Source organism: Pristiophorus japonicus, chromosome 15, assembly GCF_044704955.1.
Source record: "Pristiophorus japonicus isolate sPriJap1 chromosome 15, sPriJap1.hap1, whole genome shotgun sequence".
Classification (NCBI taxonomy): Eukaryota; Metazoa; Chordata; class Chondrichthyes; family Pristiophoridae; genus Pristiophorus; species Pristiophorus japonicus.
Genome location: NC_091991.1, coordinates 4,700,199 through 4,723,882, shown reverse-complemented (window position 1 = coordinate 4,723,882; position 23,684 = coordinate 4,700,199). Strand labels below are relative to the sequence as shown.

At 45.0% G+C, this 23,684-nt stretch overlaps 1 protein-coding gene across 1 annotated transcript in view; it reads left to right on the top strand.

Annotated features, from left to right (window-relative positions):
• tmtc3 (transmembrane O-mannosyltransferase targeting cadherins 3) overlaps positions 1-23,458 on the top strand; it is an 86,406-nt gene extending 62,948 nt beyond the window's left edge. Inside the window, 6 exon segments of the mRNA XM_070900075.1 lie at positions 577-697; positions 5,803-5,914; positions 7,528-7,631; positions 12,061-12,230; positions 14,803-15,029; positions 20,351-23,458. Coding sequence (XP_070756176.1) covers positions 577-697; positions 5,803-5,914; positions 7,528-7,631; positions 12,061-12,230; positions 14,803-15,029; positions 20,351-21,174 — 1,558 coding nt within the window. The 3' untranslated portion in view covers positions 21,175-23,458.
• The last annotated feature ends 226 nt before the right edge of the window (positions 23,459-23,684 follow it).

The following is a 23,684-nucleotide window of genomic DNA, read 5'->3' as shown; positions in this document are numbered from 1 at the left end:
AGCCTGGCCAGCGACACCCACATCACGTGAGTGAATAAAGAAAAATAAATTGGACATTGGGGAGGCAAACTCGGCACAGGAGTTTTGGAGCTTGGCAGTAAAAAGAAAGAACTTGCACTTATATAGCACCTTTCATGAATTCAGGACGTTCCGCAGCACTTTACAGCCAATGAAGTGAAATCTAGTCACTGTTGTAATGTGGGAAACGTGGCAGCCAATTTGCGCACAGCAAGCTCCCACAAACAGCAATGTGATAATGACCAGATAATCTGTTTTATTAAGTGGTGTTGGTTGAGGGATAAATATTGGTCAGGGCACCGGGGAGAACTCCCCTGCTCTTCGGAATAGTGCGATGGGATCTTTTACGTCCACTTGAGAGAGCAGATGGGGTTTAACGTCTCGGCTGAAAAACTCTATTTGCTCTAAGCGGGTGAGGCCAGTATTTAGGTTTTATCTTGCAATAGGAACTGATTCTACTCCGAGCTCAATTCAGCTGGGCCAAACACTGAGAGGAAATGATACGGTATGCATTTTGTCAGGTCACTGCCCTGTTTTCTTAATGTCCTTTTTTTTTAGGAACCTAAAGAAGCTGTCATGGATTGGTTTGACGATTCTACTGATTGCTCATACCAGTAAAACAATTTACAGAAATTGGGATTGGGAGTCCGAGTACACGCTATTCATGTCTGGGCTGAAGGTACGATGAGATTTTGTTCGGAATGGGGAGGGGAAGATGTGTTTGGGGGGGGAGCCTTGCTCCAGAAGATTGTGTACATTTTGAAGTTAGCATATGTTTTTTTCCCCAAAGTTGTTGGTTGTCCTTTAATGACTCTCAACACTTTCTCCTTTCAAAGAGCATCTTTATCCCACTGCAGCTAAACAGGACATAGAGGAATTAACTATAACCTGTAAGATGTAACCAATTTCTACTGTAACTGGTACATGGAAAACTCTATCTTAATCTTCAATTTTGCATGTACTCAAATGGTGGCAGGAAGTTGAGAACACTGTTTTTAAAAAAGCATATGTGATCCTTGGCATTTTTAAGATAGGCACAGAGTACAAAAGCAATGAGGTTATGCTCAACATTTATGAAACACTGGTTAGTCCTTAGCTGCAGTTTGTGGCCAATTCTAGATACTGCACTTTAGGAAGGATGTCAAGGCCTTGGGGCGGGTGCAGAGATTTACCAGAATAGTAGAATCTGGTGACAGATTAGGAAAAGGGGAGGTGCAACGAGACCTGGGTGTCATGGTACATCAGTCATTGAAGGTTGGCATGCAGGTACAGCAGGCGATGAAGAAGGCAAATGGCATGTTAGCCTTCATAGCTAGGGGATTTGAGTATAGGAGCAGGGAGGTTTTACTGCAGTTGTATAGGGCCTTGGTGAGGCCACACCTTGAATATTGTGTTCAGTTTTGGTCGTCTAATCTGAGGAAGGACATTCTTCCTATTGAGAGAGTGCAGCGAAGGTTCACCAGACTGATTCCCAGGATAGCAGGACTGATATATGAAGAAAGACTGGATCGACTAGGCTTATATTCACTGGAATTTAGAAGGATGAGAGGGGATCTCATAGAAACATAAAAAATTCTGACAGGATTGGACAGGTTAGATGCAGGAAGAATGTTCCCAATGTTGGGGAAGTCCAGAACCAGGGGTCACAGTCTAAGGATAAGGGGTAAGCCATTTAGGACCAAGATGAGGAGAAACTTCTTCACCCAGAGAGTGGTGAACCTGTGGAATTCTCTACCACAGAAAGTTGTTGAGGCCAGTTCGTTAGATATATTCAAAAGGGAGTTAGATATGGTCCTTATGGCTAAAGGATCAAGGGGTATGGAGAGAAAGCAGGAAAGGGGTACTGAGGTGAATGATCAGCCATGATCATATTGATTGGCGGTGCAGGCTCGAAGGGCTGAATGGCCTACTCCTGCACCTATTTTCTATGTTTCTATGAACGGTACCAGGGATGAAGGACTTCAGTTATGTGGAGAGACTGGAGAAGCTGGGATTGTTCTCCTTAGAGCTGAGAAGGTTAAGAGGAGACTTGATAGGGGTGTACAAAATTATGAAGGGTTTTGACAGAGTAAATAAGGAGAAACTGTTTCCAGTGGGAGGAGGGTCGGTAACCAGAGGACAAAGATTGAAGGTGATTGGCAAAAGAACCAGAGGGGGAATGAGGAAACATTTTTCTACGCAGCGAGTTGTGATCTGGAATACACTTCTGAAAGGGCGGTGGAAGCAGATTCAACAGTAACATTCAAAAGAGAATTGGATAAATACATAAATGGAAAAGAATTACAGGGCTACGGGGAAAGAGCAAGGGGAGTGCGACTAATTGGATAGAAACATAGAAAATAGGTGCAGGAGTAGGCCATTCGGCCCTTCGAGCCTGCACCACCATTCAATAAGATCATGGCTGATCATTCCCTCAGTACCCCTTTCCTGCTTTCTCTCCATACCCCTTGATCCCTTTAGCCGTAAGGGCCACATCTAACTCCCTCTTGAATATATCCAATGAACTGGCATCAACAACTCTCTGCGGCAGGGAATTCCACAGGTTAACAACTCTGAGTGAAGAAGTTTCTCCTCATCTCAGTCCTAAATGGCCTACCCCTTATCCTAAGACTGTGTCCCCTGGTTCTGGACTTCCCCAACATCGGGATCATTCTTCCCGCCTCTAACCTATCCAGTCCTGTCAAAATTTTATGTGTTTCTATGAGATCCCCTCTCATTCTTCTAAACTCCAGTGAATACAGGCCCAGTTGATCCAGTCTCTCCTCATATGCCACTCCAGCCATCCCAGAATCAGTCTGGTGAACCTTCGCTGCACTCCCTTAATAGCAAGAACGTCCTTCCTCAGATTAGGATACCAAAACTGAACACAATATTCCATGTGAGGCCTCACCAAGGCCCTGTACAACTGCAGTAAGACCTTGAGCCTGCACCGCCAATCAATATGATCATGGCTGATCATTCACCTCAGTACCCCTTTCCTGCTTTCTCTCCATACCCCTTGATCCCTTTAGCCATAAGGACCACATCTAACTCCCTTTTGAATATATCTAACGAACTGGCCTCAATAACTTTCCTATACTCAAATACCCTAGCTATGAAGGCCAACATACCATTTGCCGACTTCACCGCCTGCTGTACCTGCATGCCAACTTTCAATGACTGATGAACCATGACACCCAGGTCTCGTTGCACCTCCCCTTTTCCTAATCTGCCGCCATTCAGATAATCTGCCATCATGTTTTTGCCCCTAAAGTGGATAACCTCACACTTATCCACATTATATTGTATCTGCCATGCATTTGCCCACTCACCTAACCTGTCCAAGTCACCCTGCAGCCTCTTAGCGTCCTCCTCACAGCTCACACCGCCACCCAGTTTAGTGTCATTTGCAAACCTGGAGATATTACATTCAATTCCTTCATCTAAATCATTAATGTATATTATAAAGAGCTGTGGTCCCAGCACTGAACCCTGCGGCACCCCACCAATCACTGCCTGCCATTCTGAAAAGGACCCGTTTATCCCAACTCTCTGCTTCCTATCTGCCAACCAGTTCTCTATCCACGTCAGTACATTACCCCAAATACCATGTGCTTTGATATTGCACACCAATCTCTTGTGCAGGATCTTGTCAAAAACCTTTTGAAAGTCCAAATACACCACATCCACTGGTTCTCCCTTGTCCACTCTACTAGTTACATCCTCAAAAAATTCCAGGAGATTTGTCAAGCATGATTTCTCTTTCATAAATCCATGCTGACTTGGACCGGTCCTGCCACTGCTTTCCAAACGCGCTGCTATTTCATCTTTAATAATTGATTCCAACATTTTCCCCTAACCGGTCAGGCTAACCGGTCTATAATTACCCATTTCCTCTCTCTCCCTCCTTTTTTAAAAAGTGGTGTTACATTAGCTACCCTCCAGTCCATAGGAACTGATCCAGAGTCGATAGACTGTTGGAAAATGATCAACAGTGCATCCACTATTTCTATGGCCACTTCCTTAAGTACTCTGGGATGCAGACTATCAGGCCCTGGGGATTTATCGGCCTTCAATCCGCTCAATTTCCCTAACACAATTTCCCGCCTAATAAGGATACCCTTCAGTTCCTCCTTCTCACTAGACCCTCGGTCCCCTAGTACTTCCGGAAGGTTATTTGTGTCTTGCTTCGTGAAGACAGAACCAAAGTATTGGTTCAACTGGTCTGCCATTTCTTTGTTCCCCATTATAAATTCACCTGAATCTGACTGCAATGGACCTACTTTTGTCTTCACTGATCTTTTTCTCTTCACATATCTATAGAAGCTTTTGCAGTTAGTTTTTTGTTCCCAGCAAGCTTCCTCTCACACTCTGTTGTCCCCCTCCTAATTAAACCCTTTGTCCTCCTCTGCTGAATTCTAAATTTCTCCCAGTCCTCAGGTTTGCTGCTTTTTCTGGCCAATTTATATGCCTCTGCCTTGGATTAAACACCATCCCTAATTTCCCTTGTTAGCCACGGTTGAGCCACCTTCCCCGTTTTATTTTTACTCCAGACAGGGATGTACAATTGTTGAAGTTCATCCATGTGATCTTTAAATGTTTACCATTGCCTATCCACCGTCAACCCTTTAAGTATCATTTGCCAGTCTATTCTAGCCAATTCACACCTCATACCGTCGAAGTTACCTTTCCTTAAGTTCAGGACCCCTAGCCCCTAGTCTCTGAATGAACTGTGTCACTCTCCATCTTAATAAAGAATTCTACCATATTATGGTCACTCTTCCCCAAGGGGCCTCGCACAACAGGGTTGCTAATTAGTCCTTTCTCATTACACATCACCCAGTCGAGGATGGCCAGCTCTCTAGTTGGTTCCTCAACATATTGGTCCAGAAAACCATCCCTAATACACTCCAGGAAATCCTCCTCCACTGAATTGCTACCAGTTTGGTTAGCCCAATCAATATGTAGATTAAAGTCGCCCATGATTACTGCTCTACCTTTATTACACACATCCCAAATTTCTTGTTTGATGCTGTCCCCAACCTCACTACTACTGTTTGGTGGTCTGTACACAACTCCCAATAGCGTTTTCTGCCCTTTGGTATTCCGTAGCACCACCCATACCGATTCCACATCATCGAAGCTAATGTCCTTCCTTACTATTGCGTTTATTTTCTCTTTAACCAGCAACGGCACCCCGCCTCCTTTTCCTTTCTGCCTATCCTTCCTGGATGTTGAGTTCCCAGCCTTGGTCACCCTGGAGCCATGCCTCCGTGATGCCAATTATATCATATTCATTCATTGCTGCCTGTGCAGTTAATTCGTCCACCTTATTCCGAATACTCCTCACATTGAGGGACAGAGCCTTCAGGCTTGTATTTTTAACACATTTTGCCCTTTTTGAATTTTGCTGTAATGTGGCCCTTTTTGATTTTTGTCCTGGGTTTCTCTGCCCTCCACTTTTACTTTTCTTCTTTCTATCTTTTGCTTCTGCCCCCATTCTACTTCCCTCTGCCTCCCTGGTTCTACCAAAGGGCCGGTACAGGCATGATGGGCCAAATGGCCACCTCCTGTCATGTATCATTCTGTGAGTGATACAAAATGGTAATTGCAGTCCTCAGAGGATCAATGTCCACTTGTGACTATTAAATATTGCTTTAATTTGTGTGTTTTGGGCAAGAGGAGTCGATAGTTCTAATATAAATAGTTTGGCGTTCTGCTTTAAAGTAGTTATGCAGGGATTTGGCACTCTTCGGTAGTTCTGCTCCAAAACTGTGATTTGTGCTATTTTTTTTAAAATTCAAGGTCAATAAAAACAATGCAAAACTTTGGAATAATGTGGGACATGCCTTGGAAAATGAGCACAACTATGGGAAAGCTTTGAAATACTTCATTCAAGCCACAAGGGTTCAGCCAGGTAACGCAGTCTCAATTAAGTTGTCAAGTATTTGTACAGCTTCACATGGGCGTTATCCCTTCTGGTGATTGTTGACTTGAGATAGGAAATGTGAGCTTGGATCTTGTACAGCTTGTGTTGACTTTGGCTGAGCTGCCTGATCACATGACCCATTAAGTGCACACTTGCACATTGCAAACATGTGAGTGTCATTGGGGTTTCTTGTGTTTTGCTACAGCACACGCAATGCAAAATCTAACCCGACACTCATGCAGAGGCCATGAGTGGGGGCGTGTAGGACAGAATAGCTGATCCATAAAAACAATGGCGGACAGATAAAGACCCTCTGGTCCATCCAGCCTGTCCCCCACAATTGCCATTCCTTGTGAATCACAACATATACACGCTCCACCCCATCCAAAACCATGTGATCTCCTGGGAGTGGCAAAAAACTAGATTGAAAAAAACCCAGGCCGATTTGGGGGGTGCGGGGGGAGATCTGGAAAATTCCTCTCCAACCCATCTAGGCGATCGAAATTAGTCCAGGAGATCACTCTGGCCATTAAATTCCCTGCAGTACCCACCTTCTGTAACTACTTACCAATGTTCCCTGTAAGCTGCCCTTTGTTCTGTGTGGTCCCGACTGTGGGGGACATTTCTCATTACTGTGGGGCCGTGCGGCCGAGAGAGAACATTGGTACTGACCCATCGAAGATACCAAACCAAAAAGAATGAACAAATTTTTGTATCGGCACAAATTTGATCTTAGCTACCTAATAGGTAGCCAAATAAATAATTCAAAAGTGCAAGAAAAATAATCAGGTGAAGGGTTATGGTGAAATATAACATATTGGCAAGTAAAGTGTCGGATGAAACCGCATAGGCAACCATGTGATTTTTTTTTTCTTTTCCATCCTGTATTAATAAATGATCTGAAACTGGTTCCAAATTCACTATAAATACCATGTGGGCTTATGGCATTCTTGCACTGCGCATTGTTGTATTTAACCCTCATTGGGTTTTTTTTTGTTTCTTGATCTATTACTTTGTGAACTCGACTGTGTCAGGCCGTCATTCATAATGTTACTCATATTTCAGGGCCAGTGCCATTAGAATCGCAATTTTACTTCCCTTTCCAGAATTACAGAAACTTCAAAGGTGCATTAGACACACTTAAACTGCAATCCCGCAGGTGAGATTAGGTGGTAAAATCATCATCATTTCTTTTCTAAGGCAGTGGCCCGGAGTCAAGGATGAAGTGCTTCTACACTAAAACGAGTTCTAAGGTCTCCGGGTGTCACTGTTGTGGTTGTCGATGAGGGTCCTGATGTCCCAGGTCCCGACTTTCATGTTAAAGGGTGGAAGCTGTCTGTGCGTGAATTCTTTTAACGTGGGGTGGCCGTTACACGCCAGCCACCACACGGACGTATCCTGCTCCAATGGTGAGGGGATCCAAGACAATTGGAGACTGTGTTCTGCTGCATGGGTCTAGCGCGCGCACACGCACACACACACATGTTAATGGGCCATACTTGTAATGCATGTTGGGTTGGATAAGTGTAAAGATAGTAGACCACTGGATTAGTTTTGCTCACGCAATGTGGTGTGTTTTATTTCACGTTCTAATCGCAAAGATGATATTGGTGCCCACATGAATGTTGGAAGAACCTATAAAAACCTGAACAAGACCAAAGAAGCGGAAGACGCCTACATGCTGGCAAAATCCCTTATGCCACAGGTATGCTGAGTCCTTGGATGATCAGGAAATCTTGCGTCAAATTGATTTGTGTTGGGCAGGTCACATAATGTACTTGTATTCAGATATTCACTATCTCCAGGGATTAAAGGTCTCCTGGTCACCCCAGGCTGATATTGTCGATGATATTGTAGTTATCTAACTCAGTTGAGAAATGTGAAGGACTTCAGAAGCTCCCCTTGCTGCTTTTTTATGTTCACACAATTGGCTGAACGGTCGTTAATTCCAAAAAGACTACTTAACAAACATCGGGACTAAACAAGACCTCTGCAAACTGACCTTCGTTGAAACATTAGGAGCAGGATGAGGCCATTCAGCCCCTCGGGCCTGCTGTGCCATTTAATTAGATCGTGGCTGATTTGCACCTCGACTCCATTTTCCTGCCTTTGCTCCATATCCCTTTAAATTCGCCCCACCCCCCCACATGGGCCCAATTTTGGCGAACCCGTTTTTTTGCGCACTGACCCTTTATGCGCTGGAAAGGGCGGCAAACAACTTTTCGTATCCTGGCCCCTCTGCCGAGTGTCCCGGGTCCTGGTGCGGCGTCCATGGTGGAGTGGGGGGGGCAGAACTACGGCCCTGCACTGAAAACACTGCCGGCAGCTGACCGCATGCGCAGTAGAGTCTGCGCGCGTGCTCCTCGCCCTCCCAGCGTGTCCTGCAAGCTGTCAGCCGCCGTGGAGCCCAGCCTTCTCCCTCCTTCCCTCCCTCCCCCCCTCCTTCCCCCCCACCAAAGCCTCCCGATGTGTCTTTGCCGGCCTCCCCTATCCCACGCCGAATGGCCTCCCGTACAGGCCGGATGCTGCTTTCCCAGGCCCAAGGTAGGATTTACTTCAAATATTTAATTGTTAATCAATTGTCTACCCGAGTTCTTTATTTTTATTTAGTTATTTTAACTTTTATTTGGGCTGTTTGGTGCTTGGGTGCAGGTCCTTACTTACTTACCTGCGCCGATTTCTTCACTGTCCGCAACGTTTTTCAGAGTTGGCCACATACGCTGACCTAAGTCGATTTGGTGTAAGTGTTAGCTGGCCAAAGTGGCATAAATGGCCAAAACTGGCGTCAGTGTCTGGGAATGCCCCCTTTTGGGGGGAAAAAAACTGAATTAAAAAAAATCGTACCTAACTAAGTTGTTCTGGAACAAGTTTATTGGGGAAAATGTTTTTTTTAAAACTTACGTCAGAAAAACCAACTTACTCCAAAAAAAAATTCATGCAAGTCATGGTCAAAATTGGACCCTATCTCTGTAATCTCCTCCAGTCCCACAACTCCCCCGAGCTGTCTGTGTTCCTCTAATTCTGCCCTCCTGAGCATCCCTGATTATAATCGCTCCACCATCGGTGGCCGTGTCTTCAGCTGCCTGGGCCCCAAGCTCTGGAACTCCCTCCCTAAACCTCTCCGTCTCTCTACCTCTCTGTCCTTCTTGAAGACGTTCCTTAAAACCGACCTCTTTGACCCAGCTTTTGGTCACCTGCCCTAATTTCTTCTTATGTGGCTCCGTGTCACATTTTATTTGTTTTGTCTTCTAACACCTTGGGATGCTTTATTACATTAAAGGCCCAATATAAATACAAGTTGTTATACACTTACACTAACATAAATCTATGTATCTCAGTTTTAAAATTCCAATTGTCCCCCAACACTCTCAGGCTTTTGGGGCAGAGAATTTCACATTTCTGCCACCTTTTGTGAGAGAAAGTTTTTCCTGATTTTATTCCTGATTGGCCTGGCTCTGGTTTTAACATTATGTCCCCTTATTCTAGATTCCCCCACCAGAGAAAATCGTTTATTTGTAATCACCCTTTCAAATTATTTTAACATTTAAACACCCAGGTCTGTTCACATTTGCTATGTGCAAGAGAATACAAGTCAGGTTTATGCAACCTGTCTTCATACTGTAACCCTTTTAGCCCCGGTATCATTCTGGTGAATCTGCCCTGCACCCCCTCCAAGGCTAATTATATCCTTCCTGAGGTGCAGTGCCCAAAACTGAACACAGTGCTCCATCTGGGCTCTGACCAAGTCTCTCTGCAATGAAGCACAAGAGCATAGGAAATAGGAGCAGGAGTCGGCCATTCGGCCCCTCGAGCCTGCTCCGCCATTCAATAAGATCATGGTGATCCGATCATGGACTCAGCTCCACTTCCCCGCCCGTTCCCCAAAACCCTCGACTCCCTTATCATTCAAAAATCTGTCTATCTCCACTTTAAATATATTCAGTGACCCAGCCTCCACAGCTCTCTGGGGCAGAGAATTCCACAGATTCACAACCCTCAGAAAAGAAATTCCTTCTCCTCTCCGTTTTAAATGGGCGGCCCCTTATTCTGAAACTCTACCCCCTAGTTCTAGATTCAACCACGAGGGGAAAAATCCTCTCTGCATCTACCCTAGCAAGCCCCTTCAGAATCCTATACGTTTCAATTAGATCACACCTCAGTCTTCTAATCTCGAATGAGTACAGGCTCAACCTTTCTTCATAAGACAACCCCTTCATCTCAGGAATGAACCTTGTACCCTTAACTTCATAGAAACATAGAAAATAGGTGCAGGAGTAGGCCATTCGGCCCTTCGAGCTGAATGGCCTTCCTCCCCTTTGTATTCAAATAACAGCCAACATTCCATTAGCCGTTTTGATTACATTTTGTACCTGTGCACTAGCTTTTAATGATTTGTGTACATGAACTCCCAAATCTCTCTGCTCCTCTACAGTTCCTAGTTTCTCGCTATTTTGAAAATACTCCGATTTATTTTTCTTGTGTCCCAGATGGATGACCTCACACACTTGCCTGCACTGAACTCCACTTGCAATAGTTTCACCTGCTCAATTAATCTGCAATTTTCTTCTCCCATCTGCTCGACCGACTGTCTCTCCTAACTTGATGTTGGCAGCAAGCTTGGATGCACAGCTCTCGGTTCCTTCATCCAAGTCATTGATAAATATCGGCCCAGAAACTCCGGCCTCCAGGGTCCGTATGGGGTGCACACGGAGTATGTACAGACCCGTGAAGGCATCGCAAAAGCCGCTTTTCAGCACACAATGCGCATGCGCTGAAAACCGGCTTTTCCGATCTGTTAAGCTGCAGCTCGACAGATCCTCCGTGTTTCCACAGCGAGGACAGTTGAATGGGCAAGATTGCGGTATTTGCCCATATCTTGCCCAGCGGATGTCCTGAAAATTCGTGTACCGAGTAAAATCAGCCACCTAGCCTACTTTTACAGGTGTAAGAGTTTTAAAATACACAAAATATTATAAAATAAAATTTTAAAACATTTTATTGTTTAAAATCCTCCCCATTACAGTAAGTTTATTTTAAACCATAATTTTAAAAACTTTTTTTAAAAAATTGGAAAAATATATATTTTTTATAATATATAAATAACTTTAATTTAAATTAATAAAAATATGTGGTGTATTTTTTCTGTTAGAGCTTTGTGTTTGGGGGGCGGTTTCTCATTCATGATAATGGGAACTCCAACTTACGGAGTTCCCATTATTATGAATGAGAACATACTTTACCTGATTGGCTGCCTAGAACCATGTGACTGCAGCTCCAGGCCTGCGCATGTCCCGACATGCACGCGCTGCAACGCGCAGTCAGTGGAGGCCTCAGGATCGGGAACTCACGCGGGCGCAGCAGGAACAGATAGGTGCGCATCTTTTGCAACTTTTTTTACCCGATTGCAGCCGACGGCGATTTCTGGACCAATGTCAAAAGTTGAGGCCCCATAACAGATCCCTGGGGAGCACCACTTGTCACATCCTGCCAATCAGAGAGCGTGCCCGTTATTCCGACCTCCCAACCAGTTTCCAATTCTCCAGTCTGGGTGGGTGTGTGGCTCCGTCTGTCTGTGTGTGGACAGAGAGCTTTCTCGAATCATAGAACGGTTACAGCACGGAAGGCTATTCGGCCCATCGAGCCCGTGCCCACTCTCAGCCAGTCCCACTCCCACGCCCTTTCCCCATTGCTCTGCAAATTTTTTTCTTCAGGTACTTATCTAATTCCCTTTTGAAAGCCATGATTGAGTCTGCCTCCACCACCCTCTCAGCCGTGCATTCCAGATCCTAACCACTCGCTGTGTAATAACGTTTTTGCTCGTGTTGCCGTCGTTTTTTTTTCCAATCACCTTAAATCTGTGTCCCTCTGGTTCTCGACCCTTCCGCCAATGGGAACAGTTTCTCTCTGTCTACTCTGTCCAGACTCCTCAGGATTTTGAACACCTCGATCAAATCTCCACTCAACCTTCTCTGCTCCCAGGAAACTAGTGTGCATGTTCCTCATATGTGTTGAAATAGTCCCACTTTTATTGGAATGCTTACTCCAACATTTGTATATAGGCAGTTTGGAAAACTTACTACAGAATTGATATCCGGCTGAATGTGATCTTTTGCACATTTTCTTTTTCGAGAAAGGTTATACCAGGAAAGAAGTACGCAGCCCGCGTCGCTCCCAATCACCTCAACGTTTACATCAATCTGGCAAATTTGATTCGAGGGAATGAATCTCGCTTGGAGGAGGCCGACCAACTATACCGCCAAGCGATCAGTATGAGACCTGATTTTAAACAGGCGTACATCAACAGGTAGTGAATCATCGAATGTTGCAGCACAGGAGGCCAGTCAGCCCGTCGCGCCTGTGCCGGCTCTGTGACAGAGAATTTGTGTTTAGCCCCACCTCTGCTTTTTGTCCGTAGGTCTGTCAGTACCTCCTCCTCAACCACCCGTCTTACTCCCTTTCAACATTATTGATGGAATTAGCTCCCACCAGGCAGAGCGTTCCAGACACCGACAACTCTCGGAGTGGAAGCATTTCTCTCGATCTTTTGCCAATGATTTTAAATCTCTGACCTCTGGCTATTGACCCACTCGCCAGAGGGAAATAGTTTTTCTCTATCTACTCCTATCAAAACTTCTCAACTTGAAAATCTCTATTAGGTCACCTCTTAACCTGTAGCAGAAGCCTTATTTTCTGTTTCTTTTTTGGGGATGTGAGCATCGCTGGCAAGGCCAGCATTTATTGCCCATTCCTATTTGCCCTGTGAAGGAGGCGGTGAGCAGCTGATAGCAGTTTGATGCAACGAAGTGGCTTGCTAGGCCACTCCAAAGGGCAGTTAAGAATCAGTCATGTTGGCGTGGGGACTGGAGTCACATATAGGCCTAGACCGGGTAAGGGCAGCAGGTTTCCTTCCCGAGCAGACGTTGGTGAACCAGATGGGTTTTCACCACAATCCAACTGCCTCATGGTCATTTTTACTCACAGATTTATTAAAACGGAATTCAAATTCTCATAACTGCCATGGTGGGATTTGAACTTGCGTTCTCTGAATTACTAGCCCAGTCATTTCTATTTTATGTCTTGAAAGGAAGGGAGGCTTCTTTAAATGATGGGATTAATGAAGAAAGAAAAAATGGATAATTTGCATCTATATAGTGCCTTTCATGACCGCCGGATGTCCCAAAGCACTTTGCAACCAATGAAGTGTAGTCACTGTTGTAATGTAAGAAACGCGGCAGCCAATTTGCGCACAGCAAGCTCCCACAAACAGTAATGTGATAATGACCAGATAATCTGTTTTTTGTTGATTGAGGGATAAATATTGGCCCCAGGACACCGGGGATAACTCCCTGCTCTTCGAAATAGTGCCATGGGATCTTTTACATCCACCTGAGAGAGCAGACGGGGCCTCGATTTAACGTCTCCTCTGAAAGACGGTACCTCCGACAGTACTGCATTGGGAGTGTCGACCTAGATTTTTGTGCTCAAGTCTCAGGAATGGGTCTTGGACCCACGACCTTCTGACCGAGAGGCGAGAGCGCTGCCCACTGAGCCACGGCTGACACTTAGTGCGACGGACTTTGCTGTGTTACGAGCGCTACACCAATAGGGTTTTGTGTTATAAACTTGTGTTTATGGAGTTATTACCAGGACGTAGCAGAGAAACATTTTAAAATGCTGGTTTTGATTATTTTTGTAACAAGGAAAATAAAAATCCTGAAGTAGGTATTACATTCAGTGAAGCAACGATGAATACAACAGCTTAAGGATGATCAAATAATTGATCCCTTCGATTTACCACACAATTGTGGATAATTATTGTTCCCTAAATATTTGTCACATCAGGCAACATTTGATACTTCAGAGGCAGTTAACATTTTGTAGAAATCGAAAGCTCCTTATGATTGACAACTGTATTGTCATTTGAATATATTTACTGCTGGCTGTTCATTTCATTTGGTAACTTTATCTTGGTAACAACAGTTCAAATGATAAAATTTTAGCTTTTAAAACTTTGAGTTAGCTGTTGCAGTCAAACACTGTTTGAGCCATTGAGCCAAAGAACTACTTTGTATACTATTTAATCTCTTTGAAGAGTAGATGTGCTGGTTGCTCAGGTTGTTTCAGACAGGTAATGGGCTAAATGCTGGGGTTTCTCTAAAGCTTATATTCCAATATATGAATAAGGATAGGACGACCACCTTGGCCACTGGGCCCATCCCATCCAGTCATGATGCAGCCTCATTCAGCAGCAGTCAATGAGCTCAGTTCAAAATATTAAAAGTTTCATAGGAAATCTTCAGTTTGGTTCACGAGAAAGTTCCACAAACCACAATAAGTAGTGTCAGCTGTGGCTCAGTGGGTAGCCAGAAGGTCGTGGGTTCAAGTCCCACTCCAGGGACTTGAGCACATAATCCAGACCGACACTCCCAGTGCAGTGCTGAGGGAGCAACGCACTGTCGGAGGTGCCGTCTTTCAGATGAGACGTCTGCTCTCTCAGGTGGACATAAAAGATCCCATGGCACTATTTCGAAGAAGAGCGGGGGAGTTCTCCCCGGTGTCCTGGGCCAATATTTATCCCTCAACCAACATCACTTAACTAGATTATCTGGTTGTTATCACATTGCTGTTTGTGGGAGCTTACTGTAGGGAAAATGGCTGCCACGCTTCCTACATTACAACAGTGACTACACTTCTAAAAGTACTTAATTGGCTGTAAAGCGCTTCGGAACATTCTATGCTCATGAAAGGCGCTACATAAATGCAGGTTTTCTTTCTCTTCACGGATTGGCAGGAAAATGTAATGCTCCATTCTGCGATTCAGTTCTTGACGCTAAGTTCTTGGGTGAGTTTCTAAGTTCTTGACGATTCATTCTCAGGGGTGAGTTGCTTCTGAAGATGGACAGGCCTCTGGAGGCCAGGGATGCCTACATAAGGGCCCTGGAACTGGACAAGACCAACGCTGACCTCTGGTACAATCTGGCGATTGTTTACATTGAGCTCAAAGACCCGTCCGAAGCCTTGAAACATTTCAACCAGGCTCTGGAAATCAGTTCTAACCACAAGCTGGCGCTGTTTAACTCGGGCCTGCTAATGCAAGAATCAGGTAAATCTGCAACTCAGCCTTAAAACCAATCTTTGTTTCGTTGATCTTTGCTTCAGCCTGGCCGTGTGCAGAATGTGAAACCCGTGTTCCAAGTCTGTAGCTGATTTTCAACCTTTCTCCTTGTGAGCCGATATTTATAAAGTCTTAGTACTCATAGAATGAAAGAAATTTACGGCACAGAAGGAGGCCATTCCGGCCCATCGTGTCCGCGCCGGCCGACCAAGAGCCTACCCAGCCTAATCCCACTTTCCAGCTCTCGGTCCGTAGCCCTGTAGGTTACAGCACTTCACGTGCACATCCAAGTACTTTTTAAATGTGGTGAGGGTTTCTGCCTCTACCACCCTTTCAGGCCGTGAGTTCCAGACCCCCACCACCCTCTGGGTGAAGAAAGTTTTCCTCATCTCCCCTCTAAACCTTCCACCAATGACTTTAAATCTAAGCCCCCTGGTTATTGACCTCTCTGCTAAGGGAAATGGGTCCTTCCTATCCACTCTATCCAGGCCCCTCATAATTTTATACACCTCAATTAATTCTCCCCTCAGCCTCCTCTGTTCCAAAGAAAACAACCCCAGTCTATCCAATCTTTCCTCATCGCTAAAATTCTCCAGTCCTGGCAACATCCTTGTAAATCTCCTCTGTACCCTCTCCAGTGCAATCACACCTTTCCTGTAATGTGACCAGAACAGTACATGGTGCTACCAGAACTGAACTCGGGATAAGTGTCTATGATCAACGGTTGGGAGGTCAAGTTTTGAGGGTTAATGAAGTCTGTGGTTGTCGCCTCTAAAGGAGTGAAAATCCCAGAGAAATAAGCTGAATCAAAACCTCTGAGCACCCATTGCAGGAACTTTAACCCACAGATCTAAAAGCTGACTGCAGCGCACATTAGAAAGCTGGAACGTTTAGTTGTGTTGCAATTCACAATTGAGGACACTTCAGGTTACGTTTTTTGAAATTAAGGTCGGCAAAGAGTAAGAGGTGACTTGTGAATTTTTGGAATAGCTTTAGAAGATGTAAACGTTCAGATTCATTTTAGCTTGATCCCCCAAATCTATATGTTGAGTGCCCAAGATTCCTCTGTTTGGTGACACAGAACGATTTATGTGGTGATTAGATGTCCAATTCCCTTAGCTGGTACTAAGTATAGCGTGGATAACCAAGGAAATTAAGGAGAGTATCAAATTAAAAACCAATGCGTATAAGGTGGCCAAGGTTAGTGGAAAATAGAAGATTGGGAAAATTTGAAATGACAGCAAAGAATGACTAAGAAGGCAATAAAGAAAGGAAAGATAGATTACGAAGGTAAACTTTGCGCGAAACATAAAAACGGATAGTAAAAGCTTTTACAGATATATAAAACGGAAAAGAGTGACTAAAGTAAATGTTGGTCCCTTAGAAGATGAGAAGGGGGATTTAATAATGGGAAATGTGGAAATGGCTGAGACCTTAAACAATTATTTTGCTTCGGTCTTCACAGTGGAAGACACAAAAACCATGCCAAAAATTGCTGGTCACGGGAATGTGGGAAGGGAGGACCTTGAGATAATCACTATCACTAGGTGGGTAGTGCTGGACAGGCTAATGGGACTGAAGGTAGACAAGTCCCCTGGTCCTGATGAAATGCATCCCAGGGTATTAAAAGAGATGGCGGAAGTTATAGCAGATGCATTCGTTATAATCTACCAAAATTCTCTGGACTCTGGGGAGGTACCAGCGGATTGGAAAGCAGCTAATGTAACGCCTCTGTTTAAAAAAGGGGGCAGACAAAAGGCAGGTAACTATAGGCCGGTTAGTTTAACATCTGTAGTGGGGAAAATGCTTGAAACTATCATTAAGGAAGAAATAGCGGGACATCTAGATAGGAATAGTGCAATCAAGCAGACGCAGCATGGATTCATGAAGGGGAAATCATGTTTAACTAATTTACTGGAATTCTTTGAGGATATAACAAGCATGGTGGATAGAAGTGTACCGATGGATGTGGTGTATTTAGATTTTCAAAAGGCATTTGATAATTTGATAACAAAAGGTTACTGCAGAAGATAAAGGTACGCGGGGTCAGTGGAAATGTATTAGCATGAATAGAGAATTGGCTGGCTAACAGTAAGCAGAGAGTCAGGATAAATGGGTCCTTTTTGGGTTGGAAATCGGTGGTTAGTGGTGTGCCACAGGGATCGATGCTGGGACCATAACTGTTTACAATACACATAGATGACCTGGAAGAGGGGACAGAGTGTAGTGTAACAAAATTTGCAGATGACACAAAGATTAGTGGGAAAGCAGGTTGTGGAGAGGCTGCAAAGAGATTTAGATAGGCTAAGGTTTGGCAGATGGACTACAATGTCGGAAAGTGTGAGGTCATCCACTTTGGGGGAAAAAAAACAAAAAAAGGGAATACCATTTGAATGGGGAGAAATTACAACATGCTGCGGTGCAGAGGGACCTGGGGGTCCTTGTGCATGAAACTCTTTTAGAGTCTACCTGCAAAACATAAAACATTAAACCGTGCCACTCGACCTGGGTGACACACCAGACATTTACAAGGCCCTTTTTTTCCTTTTTTGGTTTTTTTTTTGTGTTTTTCTTTTTTTTGGTTTTTTTTTTGGGCACTAAAATCACAATTTTTCCTCAGTGCCCCCTATAAAAGGGAAGGGGACACTAAAAGCACCGGCAATTAAAACAAATTAAACTTTAAAACGTAAAATCAAATTAAAATTTGGTTGCCGGGCGTGATGATGCACTCCAGTCCCTCCGGTGCCCACCTCTCGCGGAAGGCCGCGAGCGTACCGGTGGACACCGCGTGCTCCATCTCCAAGGACCAAAAAGTTAGTTTGCAGGTGCAGCAGGTAATCAGGAAGGCGAATGGAATGTTGGCCTTCATTGCGAGAGGGATGGAGTACAAAAGCAGGGAGGTCCTGCTGCAACTGTACAGGGTATTGGTGAGGCCGCACCTGGAGTACTGCGTGCAGTTTTGGTCGCCTTACTTAAGGAAGGATATACTTGCTTTGGAGGGGGTACAGAGACAATTCACGAGGCTGATTCCGGAGATGAGGGGGTTACCTTATGATGATAGATTGAGTAGACTGGGTCTTTACTCGTTGGAGTTCAGAAGGATGAGGGGTGATCTTATAGAAACATTTAAAATAATTAAAGGGATAGACAAGATAGAGGCAGAGAGGTTGTTTCCACTGGTCGGGGAGACTAGAACTAGGGGGCACAGCCTCAAAATACGGGGGAGCCAATTTAAAACCGAGTTGAGAAGGAATTTCTTCTGCCAGAGGGTTGTGAATCTGTGGAATTCTCTGCCCAAGGAACAGTTGAGGCTAGCTCATTGAATGTATTCAAGTCACAGATAGATAGATTTTTAACCAATAAGGGAATTAAGGGTTATGGGGAGCGGGCGGGTAAGTGGAGCTGAGTCCACGGCCAGATCAGCCATGATCTTATTGAATGGCGGAGCAGGCTCGAGGGGCTAGATGGCCTACTCCTGTTCCTAATTCTTATGTTCTTATGGCACAATACTTTTCATTTCATGAATGTAGTGGGGCACACTTGACATCATTTATCAGTTCTTCAATTTAAAAAAAAAAATGTTCTCACTTGGTTTACCTCACGGTATCTCGAGGGCACGGGTTCAAGTCCCACTCCAGGGACCTGAATGCACAATCTAAGCTGTCATTTCAGTGCAGTACTGAGGGAGTGCAGCACTGTCGGAGGTGCCGTCTTTTGCCATCATTCACACCAGGCCCAATATAATTCTTCTGCATTCTCGTAGTGATGTTATCTCCTTCCTGGCCTCATTGGCGCATCTCTTCAGGTGTCAGCTGTGGCTCAGTGGGTAGCATTCTTGCCTCTGAGTCAGGAGGTCATGGGCTCAAGTCCCACTCCAGGAACAAGTCCAAAATCTAGGCTGACACTCTCAGTACAGTGCTGAGGGAGTGCTGCACTGTCGGAGGTGCTGTCTTTCAGATGAGACGTTAAACCGAGGCCCCGTCTGCTCTCTCAGGTGGATGTAAACGATCCCATGGCACTAATTTGAAGAAGAGCAGGGGAGTTATCCCCCGTGTCCTGGGGCCAATATTTATCCCTCAATCAGCATCACAAAAACAACAGGTTATCTGGTCATTATCACATTGCTGTTTGTGGGACCTTGCCGTGCACAAGTTGGCTGCCCCGTTTCCTACATTTACAACAATGACGGAACTTCAAAAGTACTTCATTGGCTGTGAAACGCTTTGGGATATCCTGAAGATGTGAAAGGCTATATAAATGTAAGTTCGTTCTTTCAGTTTGTTCAGAAACACTTGGCTGAGGAGTGGCTAGCGACGGAGTATTGTACTGGGGCCTGCCAGCCTCTCTGGCATCCTTTGAGAAAATAACATTTAACAGGGGAGTGTGTATGGGACGGTTGTGTGAAGTGTGCGGAAATATACATTTTAATAGGCTAATCCACACAAACATTTGTAAAACCACAATTATATAATGCTTTCAGTGGTTTTACTTTAAGGCAAAGAAGAGATGTTCAGTACAATATAACCTTTCAGCTTTTAATGTTCTCTGTAGCTGTTTCCCTGTCTTTGGGTTAAAGGCAGATATCGGTCACAGAGTGAGCACAGGGCCATGGAGATTTTGCCAGGGGATACCAGTGGATCAGGTAATCCTGATGGAGGTCTTTAAGATTATGAAAAGGTTCGTTTGGGTAGATGTAGCGAAGATGTTTCCACTTGTAGAGAGAGACCAGAACTAGGGGCCATCACTAAGATAATCACTAATCAATAAGATAATTAAAATCCAATGGGAATTTGGGAGAAACTTCTTTACCCAGAGAGTGGTTAGAATCTGGAACTCACTCCCACAGGGAGTAATAGATGAATTTAAGGGGATACTGGAGAAACACACGAGGGTGTAAAGGAATAGCAGATTATGCTGATGGAGATGAAGAGGGGTGGGAGGGGGCTGGTCTAGAGCATAAACCCCGGCGCGGAGCGATGGACCGAATGGCCTGTGTCTGTGCTGTAAATACGATGTAAAATACTGGTGACACCAGTGAGCCAGTCTTCGATATCCCTTGGACTGATGTGCACTCAAGGCAACTCTGGTTCAGCGAATGATGAAGGCGTTTTTGTCATAGTTGCAATCTGGTGCTTCTCTCGGGAACTCAGTTTGGTTAGCAAGACAATTGAAGTGCGGAAAATGAGTCGAGCTCACAGCACCAAATGATTTGCCTGAAGCAACCTTGGGACGTTTTACTCCGTTAAAGGCGCTATAGGTATCCAAGTTGTTGTTGTTGAAGCGTTTGCCTTTTGTGTGTGTTTCCACAGGTGAAGCCAGGTTGAGGCCAGAGGCGAAGAAGCGTTTTTTGAGTTACGTGGAAATGGAGCCGGAGGATGCAAATGGATACTTCAATCTGGGCATGCTTGCCATGGACGACAAACAGAATGTCGAAGCTGAATCCTGGATGAAGAAATCCATCCGGGTGCAGCCGGGTTTCCGTAGCGCGCTGTTCAACCTGGCCCTGTTATATTCCCAGACTGGGATGGAGTTGGAAGCCCTTCCAGTCCTGGCAGACTTGCTGCATCATCACCCCGATCACATTAAAGGCCTCATCCTCCAGGGCGATATCCTGATGAACCAAAGGAAGGACATTAAAGGAGCCAAGCGATGCTTTGAGCGGATTCTGGAGATCGACCCCGCCAACGTCCAGGGGAAGCACAACCTGTGCGTGGTGTACTTTGAAGAGAGGGACCTGGCGAGGGCGGAGGCTTGCCTGTCCGAGACCTTGGCCATGGCGCCAGACGAGGAGTACATCCATCGCCACCTGAGCATCGTGCGCAGCAAGATAGCTGCTCGGGGCAACGGCGGCCCGTCGGAACATTCGCCGGCCATCACTCCCACCGACCGGGCGGGGGAGAAAGCCTCGATCGAGAATCCGACGGGGCACGGTGGAGAACAGAGGAAGGATTCTGAAACGGCGACCGGCGCCAAAGGTCACGCAGAATTTCCCAGCGGCTCTAAACAAACCCCAAATGCTCTGAACAAACGGACAAAGAAAAAGTCCAACAAGGAGATCAAAGAGATTGAAAAGAAGAGAGCGGCGGCCTTAAAGCGGCTTGAAGAGATTGAGCGCATTTTGAACGTGGAATAGAAAGAGAATTGGGGAACCCAAGGCTGCTTCCGATTATCGTCCTTTTAACTTGACTCTATTATTGTGGCAACAATGGTTTACAGTTCCCTGCCATGCAAGGGATGTTATTTTATGCAAAGTAACTTAACCAGGAATCATAATTAATACCAACAAAACCAATGGTTTTCCTGAATGCACATTTAAACACTAATTTAACAAAACTTCAAGGCTCCTACCTCCAGTCACCATCAACTAGAAGCAGTAGCTTTTCATGTAGAATCATAGTGGTACAGAGCCTGGAGAAGGTAATTTCTTAGAGAAAAGGTTGCATTTCAAGGCTGTAACACAATCCAAGAGTTTGGACGTTGCAAACCCCCAAGTTATTGGGTGGTCCAGTAGATCAAAAGATTTCTAGGTTCTTTCCCCCCTCCCCTCCCCCGCCCCCACTCAATGATTCAATGATTAAATGAATCTCAATGTGTGGGACTTAAGATTAGGAAGTTCCCAAGTTGAAATCCGGGCATGTGAGAAGTTACTGGTTTCAGTCAGGGCAGCGGTACATCACCACGATCGGCCTTGGCTGGGAGTCCCCCTTGTTCATTGTTTGGTGGCCCTGTTGGAAAGTGCATTTGGTTAAATGCCATGACGGGATGGGGCTTGGCTGAAAATTCTTCCCACCCCCGCATTCTTCAGTGGTCTAACAGCTAGAACAATGCTCTCAATTACCAGGGTCGCTCTCGAAGAGCCAGGTGATGGTTGAGCCACATATTGAGTTGTTTTTCAGATGTTTAAACCGACGTCTGCGCTCTCGGGGTGGACGTGAAAGATCCCACAGCCGGTACTGGAAGAAGAGCAGGGGAGATCTAAGTGGTGTCCTGGGCCAATATTCATCCCTCAACCAACAACACTTTCTAAAAAAATATATATTATCCGGTCATTATCTCATTACTGTTTGTGGGAGCTTGCTGTGTGCAAATTGGCTGCCGTGTTTCCTACGTTACAGCACAAAAAAAGTACTTCATTGATTGTGAAGAACTTTGGGATTCCCTGAGGTCGTGATAGGCGCTAGAAAAATGCAAGTCCTTTCTTTCTTTTACCCCCAACACACACCCTCAGGAGAGAAAGGGGAACAAAATCTGGGAAGGAGAACAGGTTTTCCGAGACCTCGGGTTCGTGTCCCACCCAGACTGATGGGGTGGAGGTGGCCTCTCTCTCGCTGGCTGTAAACAGTGAGTTTAGCCTGTGTCCTTCCACAGCCTGTGATTGGCCACAGGGAGAACTAAATTGGCAGTCCCAACCGGTGGCCACAGGAATGGTTCGTGCTGTCGAGGCTGTGCAGCGCAGCACGGGGTGATCTTTTCAGGCTGAAGTTAAGCGGCACTTCTTGTATGGTACAGGTAGCGAGCTTTACACCCGGCAAGCCACGCTTTACCGAACCTGGGAATCTTTTGCTGGTTTTAAAAAGAAGAAAAGTTCCCCCAAGGACTGTGAGCTCTTGCCTTGGGCACAAGAACCATTTGAAATCTGCAATTGTTACATGGCCATTCGCACACTTCCGTAGCCTCTTATTTATATAATGTATGTAGCTGACTCTTATGTTCACTGGCCCTCACTTGTTGGGCAGTGCTTACGTATCTCAGTTGGTCCCTTTTCAGTGCACAAGTCACAGTTAATATGGCAATCTTTGCTATAGTTATGAAAAACCACTCCTGATATGAATGTTAGGTAGCAGCAGAAGATTTCAAAGGAAAATGCAGTGTGCGTTGCTGTGTGTGTGTGTATATACATATAAATATATATATATAAACATTTAGCCTTCTCTATCGAGTCAAACCATGCACTGATATTAAAAAAAAAAATCAGATACACCACATTCATTTATCAAATTTAGCATTTGGGTGAAACTTTAGTTTTGCTTGTTTTCCATTTGTGTGTTAAGTTGCTGTGTTGGAATCACAAACTAATTCTCACCGTATTAAGGCAGTTTTGACACCTCGATTGTATGTAACACTGTAGTCACAGGAATTGCATATAATTAGATAAAGTCAAAAATTCTGCTGATGAACTTACTTACACTAATATTCTGAGTTATTCACAGTTTTGCCATTTCGGTTCAGAGGGAATTACCCGAGCTTTCGGTGGATCGAATCACTAACCAGAAACGTGCCCTTTTAACCGAGGCGAGTAAATATTGACTACTATAATGTCTTGCTCTGTGTGTTTAAATGAGACCAACGGGTGCGGCAAACCTCTCACTTTTATTTTGTCTTTGCTTGGATGCAAATAAAATTTGAGTTTCAGAGTATTGTGACTTTGGGCCAGTCTCTCTTAAAGGGGAAGTACGCGCGGGTCACAGCACAGGAGGAGGCCATTTGACTCATTGCGCCTGTGCTGCCTCTTGGGCAGAGTAACCCAAAGTCAGTCCCACTACCCTGCTCTCATTCCCTCAATCTTCAATAGAGAATCAACAGTAGAAGAGTGTCACTGGGCGTGGTAACTGGCGGCCGCTGATGGAGGAGCAGGGCAGAAGA